At 36.6% G+C, this 15,737-nt stretch overlaps 1 protein-coding gene across 1 annotated transcript in view; it reads right to left on the reverse strand.

Annotated features, from left to right (window-relative positions):
- The window catches only part of TNNI3K (TNNI3 interacting kinase), a 302,666-nt gene that overhangs the window by 140,505 nt on the left and 146,424 nt on the right, over positions 1 to 15,737 (reverse strand). The window contains exons 10-14 of the mRNA XM_012661060.1: positions 15,546 to 15,602; positions 14,518 to 14,610; positions 14,377 to 14,434; positions 14,061 to 14,255; positions 13,208 to 13,312 (exon numbers count right to left, since the gene is read on the reverse strand). Of these exons, the coding sequence (XP_012516514.1) occupies positions 13,208 to 13,312; positions 14,061 to 14,255; positions 14,377 to 14,434; positions 14,518 to 14,610; positions 15,546 to 15,602 (508 nt within the window). The remainder of the gene's footprint in view (positions 1 to 13,207; positions 13,313 to 14,060; positions 14,256 to 14,376; positions 14,435 to 14,517; positions 14,611 to 15,545; positions 15,603 to 15,737) is intronic.

Here is a 15,737-nt window from a genome sequence, read left to right on the forward strand (position 1 = left end):
AACAGCAGTAAAAAACCTTCCTAAAAAAGAAAATCCCGGACCAGATGTTTTCACACCTGAATTTTACCAGACCTACAAAGAACTGATGCCTATCCTGCAGAAATTATTCCACAACATTGAGAAGGAAGAAATCCTCCCAAACATGTGTTATGAGGCCAACATCACTCTGATACCAAAACCAGGAAAGGACGTAATAAAAAAAGCTACAGACCAACATCCCTTATTAATATAGATGCAAAAATTCTCAAACTTCTTTCATCAGAGAGCCTTTTTCCATAGTAGATCTCACTTGACTAGAATTTCAAAGCACGTCATTTAGGTAAATAGTGAATTAAAGAATCCAGTGACTGCAGGAATCATTAAGATGCTTTCTACATTCTTCTCAAACTCATTCAGCCTAGTTTTGAAATAATAATGGACATTCTTTATTTTTGCTCTTTCAGTACTATTCACTGTCCACCACTTTTCAAAGGTATCTAGTAGCATTGTTCTCTCCCCAGGTGTCCTGGATTTTTTATGAATTACTTGACATTTTTGACATCTTTTCCTTTCTAAAATTCTCATCTTTTCTCTTATCTCTGTGACTATCCCGCTGTCCCTTCTTTCATTGTTCTTCATCCTATATCATCCTATATGTTACTTGCACTGCTATTTCTAATTAGACTCTACATGGAGTAAAGTCAATTAATCCCATAGCCATAGCTATAACCTCTTTGAAGTGTACATCTAGCCCTTTACAACTTCTAAAGTTTCCAAAGGCAGTACTAATTTTGCAACAGCTTTTCAGCACTTATTATTTAGTAGGCTCTATGCTTCCTGTAATGAGACTAAGGTGAGCAAAATGGTCCTGGTCCTTGCTATTGCCAAGACTACAGTCTAACTGAGGTGACAGAATAAAAAGAGAAATTGCAAGAAAGGAAATTAAGTGCGAAGATAAGGAAGAAAACAAATGCTAGAAGCACAGAAAGGAAGCACCTATCCTGGTGTAAGAGGTGAAGTAGATCAGAGAAAGCTTCTAAAGGTAAGTAACATTCGGGCAATTTTCAAGTGCTCTATACCATATTCTTCACAATTTTCTACAAAGTAAAGATAATTATTTCTCTGGCACTTCAAGCACTAGGGTTGAAATCAATTTAAATGTCTTAATGTACATTTTAATATGTGCATCATTGTCTACCTAGGCTGAAATCTTGATATCTTTCAATCCTTTCTGCTTCTCACCTTCACCTTGGATCAATTACCAGATCCAGTCAATTTCGCCTCTACCATAGATCTATAATCTTAGATTCCTTTGCTTTCCCACTGCTGCTGTCTCAGGTAAGACCCTCATTACTTCTGACCTAGTATTTTAACTTCCTCCTAACTTACGGCAAATGCTCCTATACTAAGCCACTCTCCATAACATTGCCAGAGTTTTTGTGTTTGTTCATCTGAAAATTTATCTTATTGTCACCTGAATCTGTGGTCCATTCCTTTGTCTGTTAGCTAATGGTGAGATGAGGCATGATTTCTAAGTCCAACAAGTACTCTCTGTGGCATGGGTGCTTTGAGGATGGTTAAAGTTTTGTATTAGCTGTCTGCTGCGAGCAGCATGCAAATGTCATAGATAGTGGACAAGAATTTTGAGCAAAAACAGCTCCTGTGCTGTCCTGGATTTCCCAGCTGTTGTCCATTTTGAAGTCTGGCAGTGGGGAGACATACCTGAGAGGTATTCCTCAGGGAAGTATGGAAGTTTAGAATGGGATTCTGTACCTGTGGTTTGATGTTATATTTTCCAAAAGTCGAAATAAAATAAGTATCATGAAGATGTCCAAATATGAAAGCCATTTTTCTTATTATATTTTTTCAGATAAGTCAGAGGCCTAACCCAAATTTTTTAAAAATATTAAAAGTAGGGTAGTGTCAATTCTCAACTTTCCATCTATGAATTATTTGTGGTGGCTTCATGCTTGCTTCTTGCCTACCCAGATCTCAGATGGCTAAGTTAAGACAAGGTCTGATGTTGCAGAAGAGATAGGGAAAGGGAGACTGATTATTTATAGCTTGGATGTTAAAAAGTCTGTTTTTAATACTGACCTGTGGGGTATTATTATACTTTCTTTGCCCTGCTATCACCTCTGCACTTTCCTCTTACCCCTTTTCCTCCCACTCCTTCCCCTTTTCTTCCTCTTCCCTTTCTCTTTCTCAGGATGATTCGTGGAGTTAAACAAGGCATATTATGACCATCAGGAGGAGGAATATTTGTTGAGCAGGAGAGTGGGAAGACAGAAAAGAATTATTTAAGTTTTCTTCTTTAGAGACATTCTTTGTAACTTATTTGTAGAAAAGATATGAGAGTTGCAACCTTAATAAATAAGCATGAAAATAAGTTACTTCTGGATCCATTTAAGATAAAAAGACCAAAACTAACATTTATTGAATGTCTACTATGTGCCAGACATTGCCAGCTATTTTAAAACACTATGAGGTGGACACCATCACTATAATGAAGAAATGCATGTTTAGAAACAATTTGTTAACCACTGCAGTGTTAGGAAGTGGTAGAGCTGGGATTAAGCCTCAATTTCTCTGTCTTCAAAGTGCACAGTCTTTCTACTGTACTTAGGCTACAGGTTCTCTTTTATTTCACAACTACTCTTAAAACTTCCACCTTGATTCTTAGTCAGTGTATTGTTAGTCAAAACTCATAGTAACTTCCTTATAAGAAGTGGTACTGAAAGCTTTTGTGGGCAAGCCAAGCCCAGTTTTTGAGAGTAGGGCTTCAATCTGAGAAGTCCCAGTGGTTCTTTGCAAAAATCCCAGCTCTGAATCTTAGTTTCCAGTGCAGAAACTTCTTGTGTAGAAAGTTGTGTATTCTTGCTGGTTATACAATCACTTGGCAAAATTATGACTTTCACAGAACTTTATTAGTCAAATGCTCAAAATAGTAATTTTGAATTTAATTTGTTTCTTTTTTACTTACTTTTTTTGTTTCTTTGACCTAGAGTATATTCTCCTTAGTTCTCATTATGGTAAGCTTAGCATACCAAAAAACCATACTTTTCCTTATAATGTTCTGGGAAATGTGAATCAAAATAGAAAATATATATAAAATAAGCTGTTTGTAATATCCAATTATTGAGACATTTGAACAAAGGTTAGAGTAGAAGGCAGACAATTCCAGCTCCTTTGCAGCAAAAATTAACTGTTAAATATATTTGCCGAATCAGAAGAATGAATATAGATAATGCATATTGTGTAGCCTGGCTATAGAAATTTTAATCTTTCCAAATAAAAAAGTGGCTCTCTGAAATGGCTAAACCTTTCTTGCCCTGGCAATGAGTAGAGACACTTAGTTTCCAGCTAAGGTTAGTAAAATAAATAAACTACTACCCAAATGAAAACCCTCTGAGCTGTACCTTTCTGAGTCATTTGTAGTCATCAAGGGAAGATTCAGTTTATCACAAATACATTTATTGTGTTTATTTTGAAGCTTTAACATTCACATTGCAAATTTCCTTCTGTCAATTAATTTTGACTAGTCCAATCTAGTTTTCTGAATTTGGGTTAAACTGACCTTAGGTCAGAGTGCAAATGGGAATATTTTTCATAGACTAGTTATTTGATACATATTATACATTTCCACTTATTGAAACATGTAGAAGTTCCCCACAATTCTAATTTTGAAGAGGATGTTTGATATTATATTTTTTGCACATGAATTATACTATTTATATAATCTCACTTTCATGAGCTTGATTGTAAATTAATTTATTTTATCTTTTCTGAGTCACAATACCAAATTTCATTAGAGCCCATAGATGTCTTCTCTCATAAACAATATTTTGTAAAAGTAAAAAGCCATTCTAGCTGCATCACCATGATCCGTATTTTAATGCTACATATACGGGTAACAAATTGCTTTTAATAAACTGAATTCTTTTGGGGTAAAATTCTTTTTTTCTTTTCAGATGTTGTATCTGCCAGTTTGCAACACCGAAGAGGTCTCATGTTTTCCAACCACCAATTTTTTGATGATATGTAAACACTCTGGGCCTTTTCTTTGCCATTCAATGCATGCACTTTCATGTTTGGCTAAGTAGTAGATTCTGGCACTGCATATCCTTTGCATCAGACCAGAACCTTCAAGAATGAATGGAGTTCAAGTGCATAGTCTCAGAGACGTTCTCTCATCTCCCTTCCTGTCAATGTCTATGGTCCTTGAACTAAAAGCTAACATTTTCAGACAGCTACCTTGACCTTAGAATGATACAGATTTATATTCTTTGATGGCATCTGAGTAAACCTTTTTTCTTCCAATTCAGTTATGTTGATTTTTCTCTTTTAGCTGGAATTGGTTTTTATATCCTCAGTAAGATTATTTGGCAAATGATTGTTTCTCCTTTTAAGGTTTTAAAAAGGACAAATACCTTTTGTTTATGATTTAAAAGGTACCAATTCATATTACTTTGCATATCTCTTTTTAAGGGTTTCACTTTTTTGTATTTACCAACCCGCATTAGGCAATTTACTTGTATTCACATTAGAAGGAAGAACTGTATGTATTTACTACAATAGGATGAGTTTTAATAGACATATACTGTAAAACCACCATCTCAATCAAAATATGACACATTTCCGTTACCACCAAAAAATTCTTCGACCCCCTTGCAGTCCCCCCCTTTCTTAGCCCTTAGCTCCAGGAAATGCTTAATATTCTTTTTTACCCTATAGGTCAGTTTTCATTTTCTAAAATTGTCTATAAATAGATTGATATGGTATGTACTCTTTTATGTGTACTTTCTTTCTTGTGGCATAAGTTGAATGCAGACAGAGAATGACGACCATATTTGAACCCATAGTTGGGATCCTTCTGATCAATCAGGAGGAGTGAAGAGGCACCAGGGAGTGAAAAGGATGGCTTATGTATTTATGTTAAAGAAACCAAGGAACAATTCTATTAATATAAGTAGAAGCCATAATATATTATTGGTGCTGTTGAAACCACAAAGAATGTTCAAAAAATAGAACACAAATCCTTATCAGAGAACAACTTCTCGGTCAGCTAAAAATCTAAAGTTTTCCATTAAGGCAATAATCACTGTATTTAAGAAGCTGAGCATCACTATAAAATAAAATTGTGAAATAATTAATTTAGACATAAAGAGATAACAAGTTCAGGAAATGCTGCCATAGTTTTTTCAGGTTCACATGAATCTGATTTTAGTTCCCACATATTCTTTTCAGAGGAATATTTAAATAATTTGACTGTGACAAGCCAAACTGTTTTGAGACCTCATTGAAAGTCAAATGAAAACATTAATCAAATGCAAAAATATTCCAGTCATGCACAGAAATGTTGCAGGTTAGAAAATAAAAATGTTGCCTGTGAGAAGGAAAATCAATCGATTTAGAAGAAGCAAGTACTGGTTCAAATCTACATGGTCAGTAGTGATTAGAAATCACTAAAATTTCAGGGGTTTCTATTTTTCTTGAGAATCATCAGATAGTCTTGGGCTATGTCTACATTGCAAAACCAGTTTGTTTGATAACTTTTCACCACAGTAAATTAGAAAATCAGATAAGTCAAATAACTGATTGTCTTTCCTTTTCTCACTGTTTTCTGGACAGGCTTTCATGACTGGCATGCAAATAATTACCTGTAGCACAAAATATCCAGGTAAGTGACTTGTGGGATAGCAGTCTTAATTGAGCAAAAGAATGATTTTCATACTATTGAATGCCACAGAACTGTTCAATATTAAGTGATAACTATTATACCTTCTCATTTCTGCTATGGATTCTATAGAATATGGCTTCTTTGGCAAGGCAATCTGACAAATGTATTACACTGCTCTTCAGTCAGAGCTGCCCCTGCTCTGTAGGACTAAGTGACTACACATCCCTGTGTTTTGAACTATCTTACTACATGGTATGGGTAACAGTCTTAGTCTGTCACTTACTGATTTTATTACCTTGGTAATTTGCTTAGTCTCTTTAAAGCGTTTTTGTGGTTATCTGTTTAAAAATGCCATCATAAAGAGTTATGAGGATGTAATTAGATAACGCCAGTGAAGCAATGAGTTCAATGTTGGGCATAAAGAAACATTAATATATGTTAGTCTTATATTCCTTGAATTTTTATTAATTCATTCATGCATTTGACAAATATTAATTGAATTTTTATTAGGGCCCAGTCACTGTGCTAAGCATTGGGAATAAAATAGTGAAAAATCCACAGCCCCTGTCCTGATTAAGCTTAGTGTGTAGTAGAGAATACACTCAAGTATATAGGCAATTTTAATAGAGTGAGGAGTGAGACATGCTATCCTGAAATAAGCAAGGGCATGGTGTGCTGTGGGAACATGAAGGCGGGCTTCCTGGAGGAAGCATTAGGGAAAATAGGAGTCAGCCAGGAGAAAGCATTTTGGAGGAGGGGCACAGAGGAGAAGAGCATAAGGCGGTAAGTCAGGGCGGATGTTTCTGTCAGAGGAAACAGCATGTGTTAAGGCATATACTAAATGTGCCCTGTCAGATAGAAGCTATAGATGCAGTTCAACTGACAAAGCCAAAACCCCAAAACAACAACAGCAACAGCAAACTCTTGTTTTCTCTCTACTGCTTATAGTGCTGAAGAACAAGCTTGGCAAATAACAGCTCTTTAGCCTCGGTTGTATTTGAGAAGCACAAAAGAAGAAACTTTGTTAAAGCCAGGGCAGGTTAATAAAAGCTCAATGGTAAATGTCTGCCTGTGAGGCCACCCATATCTCAAGAGAAGGAGACTCAAATATCTTTCCTATCTTTTGTACAGAATGAAAAAAAAAAAAAAAATTAAAGAAAGAGAAAGAATTAGAAGGAAGCTTGTAATCAATCCTTTCCTTTACAAACCCCAGCAATTCAGGATGCCTGCCAGAGGCTAAATCTTTTACAGGCCAAGGAGAGGAAAAAGCCTATTAAAATGTGCTCCATTCCCAAAGAAAGGGGTCACTCAAGATCCTCCGACCCTTAACTCTGAATAGATTTAATGAAAGCCAACTGCTATTTTAAGAATTTAGAAGGAAAATTTCCCTCCCAGAAGAGAAAAGAAGGCAGACATCATCAATGCCTTAATGCTATTTCAACTACAGCACCTGGCATGCTTTTCACTAACTTTCTGGAAGGTGTTAAAGCCATTAAACTAGACTTTAGTGACTGAGAATACAGCTCTTCACATACCAGGCTTGAAACGTAATTGATACAAAGACCATCCCTCCAGGATTGAAGAGGTCTAATCATTCTGTTCTATGCTGCCAAGGTAATAGTATACCTTTCAGAAAAGGAGTATGTTGTTGTCCACATCATGTAGTAACCACAAAATTTTTCACCTTCAGTCAGAGAAAAATAAACCAGACTACTCTAAAATAGTACTGACCCAGCAGCTAGATACAAAACAAATCTTAGTCCAAGACTTTCTGGCAGCTCTGCTTTATGCAATTAATATAAATGGTGTACAAATTCCTCTTGTAGAATCTTTCTCCAAAGTCCTCCATACACTATTGTCCTGACACCCCTATTAATCACAAGGGTATCTCTGTGAATAGGCAGATATAGACATCATCCTCTCCATTTTGCAAATGAAGAATCTGAGGCAAAAAGACGTTGAGTGACATAGCAACAGGGACACGGTAAGAACAGGAATAGAGATGAGAAAAACGATTGTCTCTTGGGAATCAAGAAGGTGTGATGGAATGAATTCTTCCTTTTCCCTGAGTATTGAGGGAAGGGCAGGGGGCAACCTTCTCAATGTTAAGTTTGAAAACAGCCTCCTCTGCTCTTTATAGTGAGGACAATTGCGGAGTTGAGTCTCTGAGTGAGCCAGTGGGTGTAGGGAAGGAAAGCAGCCCAATCACATAGATGCTCCATACATCCTCTGCAAAATAGAGCCTCTCCTACTTGGATTTTTTGACCTTCAGAATGTGCCTCTGATGATACTTCCCCTTCTCTACCTCTATGTTTGCCAACAAATGATGGTTGAATGACTAAATAACTGGTGTTTAAATTGAATGTTTAAGTTTCGTGAAGGATTCCTAGGACTATGAATCACTGAGAAGGATTTTGGATAATCAAAAAACCTTGTCAGACCTCAGCTATGGTTTTGTTCACATTCTATTCCAGATATTCATCTACCTAATGGGAGTGTCAGACTGAATCCCTGCTACAAATTTGAACCATGAAGGTATGGGAGGTCCCAATGAAGGTAGTAATATATGATTATATGATTTTGACCCATTTGCCCTTCTTTATAGAAAGAGATCTACAGTCAAATAATCCAGTTATTTCTCAGGTCTTTATGACAAGAAAAAATTATCCACTTGAGAAATTATAAGCAAAGCTTGTGGTAATACAATTCAAAGGAGAGATAGGCCCTTAGAAACATTTAATTCAGTAAAGAAACTCAGGCATCCAAGAATATTAAGTAGTGAAAATATTCTTTCAAAATAATAAAGAACAAAAATAATGATAACAGCTAATGTATTTTCTCATTTAAATTCAATAAGGCAGGTATAATTATTACCATCTTAGAATTTAGGAAACTGATACTTTAAACAAATTGCCAAGGACACAGATAAGATGTGGCAAAGCTGGGATTTCATTTTGCGTGATCTGGCTCCAGAGCCTGTGGTCTTCCAGTGGGGTGGTAGCCCACTCCAACACAGATCCTGGGAGATGTCCATGCTGTGATCCCAGCCAGAGAAGACTAACATTATTTGGAAAGTTGCTTTCTTCCAAGGCTGACAGGAGAATATTGAAATAGAAAATATTAAACAAGGCAGGAAAGTTTACAATTACCTATATCTCTTTTTCTAGGCCAAATTCAAGGTATGCTAGCTATTGGAAATTCAATCAATTGGAAAGAAATATCCACCTATTAAGACAGTTTCTCATTTATAGCTAGAAATTCTGGCTCTTGGTCCCTAGTCTGGTTGCACTCAATTGAACCTCAGAACCTTAAGAACACAACAACACAAATGACTCTCAGCAAGCAAGGGTTGAAAATGATGAAGTGAGAAATGAACCGATTGCCACACGGCAGAATTAATGTCATTATTGAAAGGTTAACTGCTTAAGCAATCAACAAGGTGCCAAGAGGGCATTCATGGTGCCTCCCAAGAAATGAGAGCAGAGAAGAAACAAGGCTGAACAGAGGAAAGCCTTTGTTGACATTTCCAAAAGCCTACTTGATACAGGCCATATCCCCGAAGAACAGAAAATGGGAATGTAAGGAGCCAGTAACACCAGAAAATTGCAGGCCAGTAAGTTCACCACCAGTCACAGGGAAGCATTTGAAAGGTTTTAGAGGAACAAGGGGGCAGGGGCTGCGTGTCACCATGCTCAGTCCCGGGGTGAGGGAAGGTAACACTGTTATAGGGAAGGCACTCCAGCTACCCTGGCTTTGGGGATTCTCAGTGTGTGACTATTGTGTTAAGGAAAGAGGCAGCAGAATGAACTACTTCACCACAAAATGCACTGGAATAAGAAATCCTGAGTGTGGTGGCAATATTTTTTATAGCAAATAAAAAGTAAACTTTGGTATCATAGAATTTCTGGTTTGGGCCAAATTGTACCTGTGCTCTATTATACACACAAATACATGTATTTGCGCACACACATATCTTGTGTAGCATTTCAAATGGCATATAGTTGCTTTCAATCAACCCCTAAAATGTGAGATTGAGTGAATTGTCTGACTGGGACGATTGCAGCAAAGATTCTGATGGCAGGTACTGTGAGAGTAGGTTTGACCAGGTTTATGCAAGCAACATGACAGTGTCAGCAAAATGAATAAGTTTTTCTCTGACTTAAATATACCTGTTTTAATTTAAAGGGAGTATGTGTCTAAGGGAATTTACTCAATGGGGTGTTCAGTAAGAGCACTATTTTTAGAATTGGTAAATGCAGCCAAAATTAAATGAGACGTTCTAATGGAGGCAGCTGAGAGAGCAAGAACACTTTAACTGGCCCTGGGAGGAAACTTCAGCTATTTCCGCAGGGGTACAAAGAGAGGACAACACAGGACTAAAGGATATTCTAGTGGTGGAGTAGGAGAGGCGGGACCTTACCCAAAATGAAATGCGATGAGAATGTTTGCAACGTATCTGGCCTTCTGGAAACCGAGAACTGGGTGAAGAGGCAGGGGCAAATCTACCCTCAGAGAAAACCGGAACAAGTTGGACGGAGAATTTCCGTTTAAATAATGGGTAGGACCTTGAGAGTCAGAGAGAACTCGTTGTTTCTTCTGGAGGTTTAGGGAACTAAAGACAGGTTGACTTCAAATGGAAACTGAACATGTCAGAAATAGAGATGGAAATTAGGGCTGAACATCGACACCCAAGAGAAGCTCATAAATAGGATTACTTTGTGGAACTAAATGTTTAAGGAGCTCTTTCTGGTGGATGTGGTACAACAAGGTTCTCTGAATACAGTGATGATAGTCTTTCTGTTTGAATTTCACTCTTAAAAGAAAAATGTGTGCGCGCGCGCGTTTGTGTTTTCAGATGACTGGTACCTGGGGAACCTGCACCCCAGGGCAACAGAGCAGGGGCCAGGCCTGGGTCTCCTCCCCTATCGGGCCCAGAAACAGGGGTGGAAGCTGGTTTTACTTCCAGCTTCCCCAGGCTGGGTTGCAGCAGCGCCTCGGCTATTCCAGACCCTCTGCGCTCGCCTTCCCTCCTCCCTTAGCAACCGGGAGGCTGTGGATACCGCCAGCGGGTGGGGGCCCGGGAGGCTGCGGGGAGCCCGGGCGCCAAGTGGCGGCGGCGGCCCAGCCCAGGTGCCCGGCGCACTGGCGACCGCAGTAGGAAGCCACCCCGCGAGCGCGACTGTCGCACTTATGGGCCATATACTCACTTACATTGTAGTGAGCCCTCTGAGAGGAATAACCAATGCTCTTTTCGGCCATGTACAGTGCTACTTCTGCATTAATCTGAAAACAATGTTTTATTGCTGTTACCATATTAAAGATTGGGAGAAAATAGTCCACAAATAATATTAATAGATGCAATAGTTTGAGACTCTGTCATATTGAAGGCATTTACGAAACTGTTTTGTAAAATTTGAAGACTTTTTGGTGCAACTTAAGCATTTAGTTTAGATTAGAAGGAACAAAAACTGTATATATATAAACATATCTGCTGTATAGTAAATGTGCTGTTTTCACTTTTAATCAACATTTATATTTTTGGTCCTACTTCATAATAGTGGTAACAACTTTGACTTATAGGGTAACAGAATATACATTTAATAGCCCACAAATAAAGAATTACAACTAGAGAAAACTTTCAATGACCACTCATTTGCTTTAGTACAATTTTCAAAGATGGTTGAGATGGCAAAGTAATACTCGTAATACTCAAAATCATGTTTGCATTATGCTAAGTTATCATCTAAATCTGTTTCTGAAACTCAAAGAAAAAATGTTTATTAACATTTTTTAAAAAGAGAGGTAAAGGAAAGAACTAATAGCTATTAATAACAGTGAAGAAATTATTTATTTTAAAACTAGTAAATAATTAGAAATAGATTGAGTCCCATATATATGTTTACTTTCAATATCTAAGATTTTGCCACTCTCATGTCTTATTGATTTTATCTCTCTTATCTTTCATATCTGTCTTTTCCTTTCATTTCCACTGATGCTAGTGAAATCTGCTTTTCATTCCTTCTTGTCTAGATTACTACAATTGCCAGTCATACAATTGCCACTTTCTTGACTTCCCCTCAAGCCGATCTTTAAAAGATGCTAGATTAATCTTTTTATAATGCAGCTCTGAATTGGCGATTTCCAGCTCAAACGTCCTCAGTGCCTCTTTCTTGCTTACAAAACAAAGTCTGAACTACCTTAGTCTAACATTCATTAAACTTTGTGCTTTTTTTTCATTGTTCTATATTTTGTTCCTTGTCCTTTTCCTATACTACACATACTACATACATTTATACACTTAGTACACTAAAATGAAACTGTTCATATTTCCTATATACCTCTAATTTTCTAATCTCATCTCTATTTTATTAATGTCTTCCCTAAGCCTAGGATGCTCTTCCAAATTCTCTCCATCCTTCAGGATCAAGATTATATGTCACCTCTTATGTTGAGTTGCTCTAAATTCCTCAGAAATAATTAATAGTCTTCTTTCTGAAATTTTATAGAAATTTTTCACTGTCTCTTTTCTAGAATTTATTATTTTATACGTTAAAATATATTTAGGTAAGTATTTTTCTCCTTACTAGAATGTGAAAGCTCCTTGGAAGTAGAGTCTATGGCAGTTTCACTTTGTAAGTTCTACAGTGCCAAGTATGAAGGCTTTAAACATGGTGGATGTCCAAATAAATGTTGAACAAATGATTGACTGCGGTAATTAATTAATATTTTATAGCTTCAGAACTGTAGAGTTTGTGTAAAGGACTACATACGGGACCTATAGGAACTTTATTGATGAAATGAAAGTTACTGATGTGGAATAATCTGACTTGCTTCACAAACTAGATCAGTGGTTGTCCGACTAATCTCTACAGCATCTTTTGGATTCCACAGAGGTGGCCCAGGATTCTCCCCCCTTAGCAGTGGGAAATGGGATATGAACAGAGTTTTCTACCCCCACTCTGCCTTCAACCAAAACTGCCCCATTTTGTATATTGGCCTTTCCTGTAAGACTCAGAGAAAGCTTCAACCACTGGAACACTCTGATTCTTTGTTTCAAGTCTCTATTTCACATGAAATCCTCTTCACATAAAACTAGGTAAATATGCTATTGTGGTTTGGCTGAATTTACTAATGCAAAAATACCGAAATGGTAGCACAAAGTAGTGCTTCAGATAATTTCGTATCAGGACCTCCTTTAACACCTAACTTTGTACGAGATTATCATTTTTTAATCGTCATTGAGCTCAGTACTTATGATCTGACCTTACTGACCTAGGAACTAGTTAGCTGGTACATCTTAACAGACATCACTATCTTTCTGGACATTCTTCATAGATTTGAAAGCTCCATGAGAAGCAGTTATACAGCTTTCTATTCTTATAAAAGACAATGAATGGCAAAACTCTATCACCTAGGCTTGTGGTAGCTTGTCCTCTTACCCACAGAGTACCCTGATCTGCAATAAATCTAACATATATTTTAGAAATTTGTCTTAGTCTCTTAGTCAGTTATACAATTCTAAGTTCATTATTTAGGGAAGAAAAATACCTGTTCAAGTCACGGTGTATAATTGGCTGTGTCAGGTTGTGAAGGTACTCCATGCCTTTGGCAACGTCTACTGCAATAATTAATTTAGACTGCAAATCAAGAATCCTAGAATTTAAAAATAGATTTAATGAAGATGAAATGGTCAAAGCCAACACCATATCTTTCTAAAAGGTATCAAATGGTGTGTGAGATTTGTTAGTCTGTGTAATTTAAGCCCTTTTTTCCTTTCTTGAAGGGTAAGCTAAAAATTCAACAAATCTGGAAAAATAGCTTTTATATATCAGAAAATGTTTAACGATCTACTCAAATGTATAGCACCTCTTGTTTAAAATATTATACTTGATTTTATAATTTATTTGTAATATTATACTTAATTTCTTTGTAATAATATAAAAATGGAATCTATTTTTAATCAGTGAGTGAGACCACATTCTAATTATTGTATGCATAGACCTAAGAAGTGAATTCAAATTAGACTTGGGCAACATCATTCTTTTTTGAAACTTTCTTTTATAAATACTGCAACCCCTGGGAATTATTTTATTCTGAGCTTAAATATATCTGCTTTATCGGTGTGTCAAATTTAGCCTAATTATTTTAAGCTTCAGTTGCCAATTTAAGTTCCTTGAATTTGTTACCTTCAACTGAATTCCTATTAAGAAAGCACAGGATATTTCTATTCAATGGAACACAATTATTAGGCATAAATTATTAGCCATATTTAAAATGCTACACTTATGAGCACTTACACATTTCAGAAGGTAAAGACTCATTCAATCGGAAAGCCTCTGAAGTGTTGCGTGAGTAATTCCACCAATGTGTCCAAGGATAAATCAGAACAAGAGATCCATACCTTTTCTGTTCATGAAGGAGGGAGAAGAGAGAACCCCCTGATATGTATTGAGTGACAATGGCAAACTGGCTGGGATCATTCAAGCAGGCCCCCACAAACTGAATTACACAGGGATGATTGAGCTGGCAGAGAATGGACACCTCTCGGCAAAACATATCCACATCTGACTTGGAGCAGTAGGTGTTGGCTCGATAACTAGAAATGGCAGCAACAGGAAATCTTCAGTCAACAGGTGGATCCAGCAGACAGGGGGATTGCCATGCATATGCTTCTCAAAGGTCACCAGGATGCTAAATTTTTTCTTTTGCATGCTTACCGTTTTATAGCCACTATTTTATTTCTGCATCGTCCTTTATATACTTTCCCAAAAGAACCTAAAATTGTTTAAGAGAAATAATTAAACGCATATTATCTTGGGCTCATTAAACAAAAGCAGACCTGCATTTTCTTAGGTTACCTGAGCCAATAATCTCATGGAACTCAATTTCCGAAAACTGAAGATGGAAATGTGAAGGCAATCCAGCCCTTAGTAGGAGAACATCTGCCTTCTCTGCAAACAGGAATTGTTATTTTATATTTTAAGATAATAAGCACACATGTGGATGTGTACACACACATGCACATATATACTTAGCCAAAAACACCATTTCCTAGTAACATTTAATTTTCCAACTGTAATGGACTACTTGAAGATACTAAAACCTTATCACAAATGATCCATGTCCCCCTGCATTAAAAGCAGGCTAGTTCTCTGTCTCAGTTCCTTGCTCTTTGTTGTCAGGGCTAAGGGTTTAGCCACCCACCAGCTTGCCTGCATGATGTGGCAACCCTGGAGTGCAGACCATATCACATCATGATAAAGGTTCTGATCTGGTCAATCCCTTCAATCTATCCCAATAGGCTTACCTTACAGGGATGTCAATTAAATGTCAGGAAATAAACACATGAATAATTCTGAGGAACCATCCGAACCCCAAAAATAATCTTAAAGGACTTTGAATTCCAAACAGTTAAACATAAATTTACAGTTGAATCATATTTTTTTACTTTTCTGGTCCAACGGTATTAATTTCTGTGTGCAGCATACATTCAAAAAGTTTCCAAAGTATAACTTATTTAGGATATTTTGAAAAAGTAATGTTTTTTTCAAATATTTCTTCTGAGGCAAACCTATTCTCAATTCTTCTTAAGGAAATATTAACATTTGTAATTCATTATAATTAAAAAATAAAAATATCTAAATAGCACTATGAGAGTTTGAGCTTTAATACTCATGAAATTTTCACTGTTATTATATCTTTATGTACTGCAAGGGCAAAAACGGTAAGGTTAAATTAAGGAACGAATGATCTGTTGGCAATATTCTTTATGCTTTTAAAACAGTCATCATTTGTAATATGTAAAACAAAATAGAAAGTTATCATATTTGAAACAATAGTTAACCTATGTAATAAAATGTAACAATCATCCCATATTAATAAGTACCTTTTGTCATGCTTTTAATCTTTCCCAAGGGAGATGGAACAGATACGTAAGAGCCATCTAGAAATTAAATTATATAATAGAGTTGAAAATAGCAATCATTTTTTCCTACATAAAAGTTCAACATTATAAAAAGAATCAGGTGACGAAACCAAGTAAAACATAGCTTAAGGCCCAAATCTCCCTCTGGATACT

The sequence above is a fragment of the Propithecus coquereli genome, unplaced genomic scaffold (assembly GCF_000956105.1).
Source record: "Propithecus coquereli isolate 6110/MARCELLA unplaced genomic scaffold, Pcoq_1.0 Scaffold7, whole genome shotgun sequence".
Taxonomy (NCBI): Eukaryota; Metazoa; Chordata; class Mammalia; order Primates; family Indriidae; genus Propithecus; species Propithecus coquereli.